General features: G+C 33.0%; 1 protein-coding gene across 1 annotated transcript; it reads right to left on the bottom strand.

Annotated features, from left to right (window-relative positions):
• Window positions 1-331: 331 nt before the first annotated feature.
• Window positions 332-6,483, bottom strand: LOC142165760 (uncharacterized). The gene is made up of 8 exons (XM_075224132.1): window positions 6,384-6,483; window positions 6,201-6,263; window positions 5,992-6,066; window positions 3,761-4,115; window positions 2,898-3,406; window positions 1,648-2,352; window positions 1,309-1,502; window positions 332-451 (listed from the first exon to the last, which is right to left on the bottom strand). The coding sequence occupies exons 1-8, from the start codon at window positions 6,481-6,483 to the stop codon at window positions 332-334; spliced, it is 2,121 nt and encodes a 706-aa protein (XP_075080233.1).
• Between the last annotated feature and the right edge of the window lie 4,153 nt (window positions 6,484-10,636).

Raw genomic sequence — 10,636 nt, 5'->3', positions numbered from 1 at the left:
AAAAATTGTATCAGAAGTATGAAGTCTCACAAACACAAGTAGGTACGAAAACCTCAACTACACAAACTCTTACTCAATACTTGATTCATTCACTTAACTCACATATAACATTCATAAATTCTTTCTCATTAATGATTGACTGATATAACAATATAAACATTCAAGTACGGTATTTTAAACTTCTTCAGTAGATCTTCTAATATTAATCAAATCAATAACATAAAGAGTCAAGTAACTTCAGACTAAAAGTCATGATTCAAAGATACTTTCTAAAATTTAAATTATGCAATTATCTCAATAAAACCATTTAAAATGAAGTAAATGCAGTCATTCATGGATTTTTTCTCTTGTTAATCACTCTTTTGATCTTGTTGCTTGATAATTGTGCAACATCATCATCAACTTCTACTACAGATGATCCATTATCTTCTCCAGTTCTCTTGGCAGGGATCTTCGTAGAAAAAATTATCTTATTATCATCCATGGAATCTTACAAAAGAAAAATAATTAAGGGTCAAATAATCAGTAGAGAAAAATAAATTATCAAAACCTTAGATGAGAATAGCTACTGAAAATATACAATGAAAATATAATCAACAGTAATGTTTACTCAAAAGTTAAAGCAATTATAGAAATCAGAAAAATATATTGTAAATACCTGATAATTTCATCATGTCTAGATTCATCTCAAACTAAATTATGGAAAACTTCTTTATATACCACATTTGTAACTTCATTCGTTATTTGGCCATCATCATCATAAACTAAAATCTTCAACCCTTTTCTACTCGTCACGCGTAAAAGAGCAACATACAGTTGTCCATGCGTAGATATTGGCTTCTTCAAAAATAATCTCACATGAGACAATGACTGGCCTTGACTTTTATTAATTATTATGGCAAAAGATACAACAATTGGAAATTGTCTTCACTGGAACTTAAAAGGTATTATTGCATCTGATGGCGTCAACGTCATTCTCGGGATAAATATTTTTTGTCCAGCCATGTTACCCGATAAAACCTTGGCTTCAATAACCCGATTTCCAAGTCTTGTGATGATTAACCTCGTGCCATTACACAATTCTGATGACTGGTCTATATTTCTCAACAACATCACAGGAATACTAACCTTCAAAGTAATAGAGTGATTTAGAATTCCAGAACATTTAATATTGTTTAGGAATTGGGGTGTATGTACGTGCTTCAAAGCTGAAAAGGAATGATCAGACATACAAACTATATCAGAACTCAAATATATCTTCTCAGAACTATGATTGAGTGAAACCATATATTCATTGATCTACTTCACCATATTAAGAGTTGGAGCAAGAATTGCTCTTTGCTGGAAGTAATCAATGTCACTAGAATGGTTAAAGAAATCTAGATATGTACTTTCAACAATTGCCAATATTAGATCATCATAATTATTTATGAGAAGATCATCGGGGATTTGGACATTCTCAATGCCATCAATGTAACTCCCAATACTTCCATCACCGATTACTAAAATCCATTCAAAAAAAAAATTAACTCATCCAAATGTGCATCTAACTGATCTCTTTGTAACCACATATTCTTTGTTAGAGTTAAGACTTCACAGTGGGTCCATAAATACGAAGAATTAAGAGTAGCATTAATAATATCTTGCCTAAATCCTTTTGCAATGTCAGGCAAAATTTGTCTGAAGTAGCCACCAAGAATAACTGTTTTACCTCCAAAAGGTTTATCAGCATCGATATGTCTTTAAATCTAAGAATATCTCTAAAAGTTTGATCAAGATCTTCAAAATAATATCTATGTATCATCGGTTCCTCATCCCAAATAATCAACTTTGTCTTTGTAATCAAATTTGCTGGAGGACTACCTTGTTTTATATTGCATGTTGAATCTTCAGTTGGATTGAGAGGGATTACAAATCTCAAATGAGCTGTTCTACCACCTGATAACAAAAGAGATGCAATTCCACTTGATGCAATAGTTAACACGATGTCTCCTCTAGACCGTATGCAAGAAGATAGAGTCTTCCAAATAAAAGTCCTTCTAGTTTCTCCATAACCATACAAAAAGAAGAATCTGCCTTTGGCTTCATTCACTACCCTCATAATTTTGTCATAAACCGACTTTTGTTCAACTGTCAAATTTATTAATAATTGTTGATGTTCCTCTAACAGAGAATAATGATTATAATGCAATTCATCATGGATTAACCTATTGCTATGGTCAACTTCTTCCTCATTGTAAAGAGGTCTTGGCATGATTGGAAAATCATGAAAACTTCTTCCACAGTTTTTCAAAACTTTTTTCAACTTTTGTAAACGACGTTTTTTCAATTCATCATCTATTAGGTCTGCCTCTGAAAGAACAAAAAGAATTATAGAATTTAAATAACAATAATATAAAAAAACATATTACATGATTACACAAATAAAGTATATTTAATTTAGCTTTTTAGTTAGGTTAGTTGCTTATAATAATGATTTACACAACAAAGAACTTATGAATGCTATATAGTGAAACTCCATATTATCTTAAACATAAAGATCATAAATTAAAGAATATAACTTCTAAAGAATTAAGTAAAGAAATCAAATACAAAGAGTTTCACATAGGAGTTTATATTTTCATTCAAAATTTGCAGATTTTGTTTTAAATTTTGTGCAAAATTTAGTCATGGAGTTATTAAAGACTCAATATATTAACCCTTTAAATATGCTTTGAGCTAGACTAGTTACATACTCACATGTACACTAAAATAACTATAAGGATATATATGCATGTAATTTTTATCCTCTTTATAACTATATTTAGTTATTATGCTACAAATAACTACTTAAATATCCTCATATAGACGCTGAAACATTATTTGATAACTTGAAAATAGAAAGTCTATATTTATACCTAGATTAGTCAAAAACACTCTTTCTTCATGGAGGATATCTTCTGATAATAATTTCCATGTTGATTGCCAAATATATTCTGGCCGAGACGTCGAATTGGATAACAGCAACATAGCAAATAATTGCCTAAGATATGATGACATTCCCCAGTTAATTGCTTCCTTTATGGCATCCACATACTCTTTATCGTCATCCAAGAACCCAAGTGCATAACATGCATCTCTAAAAGTGAGATGGTTATGATTGTTGATTCTTTTAAGATCGTCATAAGATTTTGGACCTTTAATAACATTCAACAACAATCTGAGATAATATAATTCACCAGTTCCAGGCGGAACAAAGAAAATTCTTCCAATGAAAAATACAGAAGTTTTTCTTTTCTCCCAACTTTTAAATTGTTTCATCCAAACAAACTTAAGAGTGAATTCTGCATAAGTCAATTCTCTTGCTTCTGGCAATGTTTTATTTGTCTCAAACCAGCTTAAAAATATTGATTCCTTTACACTTGGTCTATTTGCAACATAATCAATTGGATCATCATCAGAGAATATAACATTTTATTCATTTGGAAGATGAAATGATAGTCTTTCCACAGGAGGTTCTCTATGGTGAATTGAAAATTTGAATATTCTCCAAGCAGCTTCACATGGTGATATGTATCCGCAATTATAATACATATTTATTTCATCAATATTTGATGAATCTTTCTCTTGCACGCTTTGAGAAAAATCAGCGGTAACACGATCATTTCCTTTGTTAATATACTTAAATAAGTACTTAATGAATCTTGACTAATTGCACCATTCTACATTAATATGAGCATCATGCTTAAGTAATAAGAACCGATTGTGAGGCACCACATACCTACTATCCAAGTCAATACCATCTTTTTTTATATTTCTACCATTATCCCTTCGTCTATAAACAGGATAACCCTCCTCATCAATTGTTGTTGACTCAACAAACCTTTTTGGAAAATGCTTGGTACATCTTCCGTTCTGCATGCAAGGAGAAGATTTTCTTGTAGAACCACACGGGCCATGCATCATAAAATTATGAACGGCCTTATAATAAACAGGATCAGCCAATTCATCTGGTATTTCGGCAAAAATGATTCGATCAATATCTGCAGCAGTTGGATATTTATCATGCTCATGAAGAAAAAGCAAGATGTGAGCATCAGGCAACCCTCGTTTTTGAAACTCAACTGTATAAATCACTACATCAAAAAGAATTTATTACACTTCATAAATATAATTGAAATATTCGTTTAAAACCTATTATCCTATGTAACATAAAAAGTAATTATTATTTGTTAGAAGTTAACTATGGCAATATACATGCTTTTACTTTTTCAAAAATCTGATTGTCGCATAAATCCTTTATCAAACGGTCCGATTTGATTTTTAATACCCTAGCTAAAATGTCTGGACGATCCTCAGGATTTAGTTAAAATCTACGAATCTCAGGCCACTTTGGATTTCAAGTAAAGGTGATGAAAATATCAGGGTACCCAGCCTATTTGCATATTGCCATAGTATCTTGATAGTTTTGAATCATGTATCGTGCACCCCCTGTAAAGTTGGACGGTAGAATTATCCTTTTTCTTTGAGAAGAAGGATTAATTTCTCCATGCAAAATAACATCTTGTAAGCTTTTATACATGTGACATCTCAACTTTTTTTGATTGAGCCTAATATAACTTAATCGAGAAGATTCGATCATTGTATATGCATCAACCAAGAATTGCTGAAATAATCTTCTAGAAGACACAATCGTCGGAACTTCATTATTCCTTTCTTGAATTTTATAAGAAAAATACTCCCGCATGCTAACACATTTCCTTCCTCCAATCGATTCATCATCTCCCTCGAAAGGAATGTCCTCTCTGTATCCATCTTCACCATATGGAAATAGTAAAGGATATTATAACCCTAAATAGGCAGCATTTAATTCATTTATCCTTTGTAGCTGTCCGGATTGGGTTTCGATAAGGATGTCCCTATCACATCTAGATAGTCCAAAATCTTCCACCATCAAAGCAACTACCTCTAAACCATAGGCAAGTTGTATCTTCTTCCATCGGTGCCCCTTTTTCCTTTCAATCTGAGTCTAACATTGTTGCTTCTATCTTCTTGAAATCTATCTCTTACCATTCAAATTGTCTTTGCCAAAACATTGTTGCCATCAAGCATTTGCTTCAGATCATTAACAATCTTAACATGAAGTTTTTCCATGGTTTGGCCACGACTGCACAAAAATACATATATATAAAATTATTATATATTGTATTTTCATGTAAAATATATTTACGTGTTATAATTCATTTATGGTAGAATCCAAACCTCACAGCGTGAATTCTATTTTGTACTTCATTTTCTGTATCATAAATATATAATTGCGCAAACTTTGGGTTGGATCCATCAGGAGGCAATAGACTTCCGATTTGATGATAGTTCTAACCAGACAATTTGAGTGTTCTTGGTCCCCGTGTTTGATTAAAAGAGACATCAACTTTTTCCCCATTGATGTAAATGAGAACATAGAATTATAAATCCTAATGTTCTCTCAAAAATGGTCGCTTTTAGGACCTGCATTTTATGCAGTTGGAGAATGACGAACTATATATGAAATGCGATATTATTTTAAAAAGATTAAAATAGATGTTTCCCCTTACTAGATCCAAACAACAATTGTGTTAGAATTTGAGGAGGGTCCTTTGGATTCAGCAGCTTTATCTTTCCACAATTACAACATATAGTAAATACTGGTCATTTAGACTTATACTCTTTCTTCGAACCAAAAATATGCCCCACAATATTCGCATACATTTGTAGGATCTTCTATATTCCTATACTCTATTAATGAAATATTTATATGGTTAAAGTCATCAATTTTATAATGTAGCTAATTTCATTAATCCCATATATGAAAACACACATAATACATACCTTCATTGCAAATGTCTCAACAGTCAATGTCATCCTCTATAAAAAGTTGATAGTAAACTCAAATAAGTGACAATTGAACTACAACTCTAATTATCAATATATGTTGGACATGATTTATCACTAATTGAGTTATTCTTCATGTACCTTTACATTCATTTGCATCTTCATCATCAGCATCATCATCATTATCATCATCTTCACCTTCTAGGTTTAGTTGACCTGTTATGCATGAAATAAATATATAATTAACTTTCATGAATTTGTGTATATAATGATGTTAATATCGGAATTTTACTACAAAAGTACAACTTTGCAATGAGTCTATAGCGATATGAGAAAACTCAAAGTTTTACCTTCATCACCTAGAGCAATATTTAAATCAGGGACTTTATCTTCACTTTGAATACATATAATGCCTTTGTTTAATATAAAAGGAGTAATTAATAACTCAAAGTAGTAGAAAAAAGTTTAATAATATCCTATAGTTTCTTGAATTTAGTTATGAGTTATTATCTAGAGACAGTTGAGCAACTAACCAAAATTACTTGAATGATCTTGTGGGGTAACATTACTGGAACTTAAAATTTCAGTTTGCATATTGACACGACTTGAATCCATATGCTCATTCACCACCATCTTTTGCTTTGTATTGGAAGACAAACAACTTTCACACTCTATCATTAAAAAAATAAACTTTTCAAGTTACATTAAAGTTTAAACATTCCAGATAAATATAGATAACCATTACATACAAGTTAAGGATTAGGACAGCAAACAAAGACTGACTGTTATTCAAATCTCAGAGTGGAAGGGACTTTGGATCATATGCAAAAGATTTTAATGAAGAAACTTGTCGACAACTAATTATGGGAATGCTAACTGGTGGCGTGCAATTTTGATATGATGGAGTTGGCGCAACACAATGTCCATTTGTTTTATCGCCATTTGGCGCATGCATTCCAGCCATTCTAATTATACTCAATCTAGAGTTATTCATATTCTCATTCATCAATATGCCTTTCCCTTTGTTCTGCTTCGTATTTGAAGACAAACAACTTTCAAATGCTGTCAATCATAAAGTTAAATTTTCAAATATTTAAACCTTCTATACCAATATATAACCACTACATACAAATTAATAATTAGGACACCAGAAAAGGCTAACCATTTTTCAAATTTGCTACTGGAAGGGACTTTGGATTATATGCAAGAGGCTTGGATTTCGAAATCTACCCACAACTCATTATGGGGTAGATAATTGATGGTGTGCAATTTTGATATGATGGAATTGGCACAACATGTCCATTTATTTTTTTCTCCATGTGCAGTATGCATCCCAAACATTCTAATTGTACTCAGTCCAGATTTATCTGTATTCTCATTCACTAATATGCCTTTCCCTTTGTTCTGCTTTTTATTTGAAGACAAACAACTTTCAAACACTGCCATTCACAAACTAAAAATTCAAATATTTAAACATTCTGATAAATATAGATAACCATTACATACAAGTTAAGAAATAAGATCATAAAAGATTAACCATTTCTAAAATCTCGTAGTGGAAGGGACTTTGGATTATATTCAAAAGGTTTGGAGGAAAAAACATGTCCACAACATGTTATAGGGATGTCAACTGGTGGTGTACAATTCTTATATGATGGAGTTGGCACAACAACATGTGTATTTCTTTTATCACCATCTAGAGCATACATTCCAGCCATCCTAATGGTACTCAATCCAGATTCACCTGAATTCTTTTCAAATGTGCCATGACATATTTGTGTTAATTGACATATTTGTTCTCATTACATTCCTTTGTTTCCTCATTTCATTGACATCATCTTTTAGAAAGCACCTCTTGCGTCTCGACTGGGAAACTGTTCATGAATCTTTTCAATTAAGATAAGCTTGACATATATGAAACTATTTAGTAAAAATTAACACCCTTAGATTTATAAGAACTGACCATTGTTATATCAGGCAAAGAAGGAAATTTGTTTTCTTTTTCATTAGCATTCCCTCTGCAATTTGTGGGATCAACATTCTCTGTAGAACACATGAAATTTTCGAAAATGAGTTAGAGAAAAGGAATAATATAAAATAATTCAACATACAGTCTACCAAAAGATATAAAGTTTCATGCGCATTTCATACTTTGCTGGACCAAAAGAATTTCTCGATCAAAATAAGCCACTAACAAAGAAATTGGATCATAGAACACCTAAACCATCCTTTTTGCAGTACACCAAAATGAGAATGTGTTACTAATAATATGTCAATTTTCAGTACCTGGAGATGTTTTTTCTTTATTTCTGGTCAACTATTTCATGTTATAAATTAGGGTTTATATCTAACATCGATTAATTTATAACACGGAAAAGGTTAAATACATTAAAGCTAAGTGTGGAAATATAAGTTTTTACCATTGCGATCCGAGAAGGGTTTAGTCCGCTTTTGGTTTCGTATGCATATTCTGTTTATTCTTGCGAGTTTCTTCTGATATTCCATGTCCAGGTAGTCTTGAAAATGGATTTCTGCTGAGAATTGAGAAATTTTTAAGAAGAGAGAGAGAGAGAGCGAAGAAGAATTGGGAATTTTTATAACGGAGAGAGGGCGAAGAAGGTTTACGACAAATCCTACTATTATTGAATCCTTCGGTCATTAAATCATGTTTGTTTTTTCTTATTTACTAGACTATGCTAATTTCTATCACTCAGAGGGTCTAACTTTGCTTTCTAGTAATCATGTTGGAGCCACCAACTCATTTTTCAAAATAAATATATGACTTTATGGCATATACTTTTTTATAGTCTCAAAGCCTGTGATCTCTTGTCTTTTCCTTCACTTGACCATAGACTCTGTCATCCTACCATATTTTGATTTACCGTTATTACCCATTTATCATACCTTACTCATAATGCGTCATTTACTCTCTTCTTATGCTTCTGCTAATACTTCAATCTATCGCATTATTCTGAAAACTTCAACCAAACATTGTTTCACCGTTAGCTCCCCTGCCTCAATCCACCATTTCGGGTTACTCTAACCCAAGCTGGATCCTGATATCTCATCCTTCTCTTAAACTATATATGTTAGCTCCCATAAGGCATAACTGAGATGGGTATGACCAATTGTACAAACCTCTATTTCTATTGAAGGTAGCTTAGAATCCTTTTATTTCTCTGTCTGACGTGGAAATTCAGATAATCTTCATTAACTAGGTACCTTGCACCCTTCTTCACATTGCTTCTGTTACCTATTGAAACTTATTCTTTTACCATCTGATACTCTCATGGTCTGCTATTCACGGGGTATGTTAGAGATTTCCGTCTTAGGGTAAGTGGGAAATTCGCACATCAGGTATGCATGATCTAATAGGGTCTCAAACAGGGCCATTGTCGTCAAGAATACTCTATCTACTAATGCCCTCACCTGCTGTTGTATTAGCCCTCTGGCTATCTATAATTTTTCTTATTGAAAATATCTCTATATCATTAGCAAACATGAGCTTTGGCTCGAACTCTTATGACTCAACTCTATAGCACGATTTGGATTTGAAAGAAGGGTAACAGACTCCTAAATGCCTTGTAGCTTCCTATTTATATAATGTGGTACACAACACATCTACAAACAGGCTCTACTAGACACGTGTCACGACCCCAAATACCTGGTCGTGATGGCGCCTATCACATTACTAGGTAAGCCAACCCAAACCATTAACTACAACAAATTCCTTTTATAAAACCATTTTCTAACAATGGTTTAAATACCAAATTTCCAAAATAAGTGTTTAAAACAACCAAATATAAGCGGAAGTCAAATAAACATGAACTACACAGCCCCAAATATCTAGTGTCACGAGTCTGGAGCCTCTACTACATAACTGACTGTCTGATACAACAAAAGTCTAGAAAAATGTCGGAAAAGAACAAGATAAGAAGGAGAAAATAGGGCTGCGAATGCCATGCAACTACCTTGAATCTCCGTCAACCTCTGGATCAGCTGAGGACCCTCACTCTGCCACTCGGGCACTTGGATCTGCACACAAGGTGCAGGGAGTAACGTGTGTATGCCAACTCAGTAAGTAACTAAAGTAAATAAGGTCTGAAAGCAGTGACGAGCAGTTAAAAATCATATAACTGAATAAAACAACAGGATAGCAAGTCCATTTCACAGTTTAACACCAGTTTCGTCGTAAAATTATCAACTTTAGTTTAAAAACTTGAAATCATATACTTAGCAATTTTTCCAACAAAGACTATTTTTAAAAGAAGAGTGAAATCAGTGAAAATATCGTAACTGGCCCCTCGGGCAAGGTCTCACTCAGAACATGGCCTCTTGGACAGCCTCTCAGACACTCGTAACTCACTCTCGTCACTCAGTACTCACTTTCAGCACTCAGGCTCATTAATATCTCGTAATAATAAAAATTATAGTAACTGTTGCGGCGTGCAGCCCGATCCGTAATTTATAGTCAACTACGCTCACAGGGGGTTACAGATTCCGGAGGGGCTCCTACAGCCCAAGCATCATATCGCTGAGGCGAGAGCCTATATATATATATATATATATATATATATATATATATATATATATATATATATCATTGCGGCGTGCAGCCCGATCCATATAAGTATCACTGCGGCGTGCAGCCTGATCCATAATATATACATATAATATCCTCACTATTAGGTTCTCAACCTCTCTCAGTCATTAACCTCACGGCCTCTCGGGCACAACAATAGAATTTAGGGAACTCAGCCTAAACAATCCTCACAATTAGAAATGG

This window comes from Nicotiana tabacum, chromosome 11 (genome assembly GCF_000715075.1).
Source record: "Nicotiana tabacum cultivar K326 chromosome 11, ASM71507v2, whole genome shotgun sequence".
Lineage (NCBI taxonomy): Eukaryota > Viridiplantae > Streptophyta > Magnoliopsida > Solanales > Solanaceae > Nicotiana > Nicotiana tabacum.
This window is presented reverse-complemented; position numbering and strand designations above follow the sequence as displayed.

Coding starts and splice junctions, on each gene's coding strand:
- LOC142165760 (XM_075224132.1), bottom strand. CDS start 6,483: ATGGTGGTGAATGAGCATATGGATTCAAGTCGTGTCAATATGCAAACT. Junction 4,116..5,991: donor AGATGCAAATGAATGTAAAG/GTACATGAAGAA, acceptor TTTTTGATGTAG/TGATTTATACAGTTGAGTTT. Junction 452..1,308: donor TTGCTCCAACTCTTAATATG/GTGAAGTAGATC, acceptor TTTTCTACGAAG/ATCCCTGCCAAGAGAACTGG.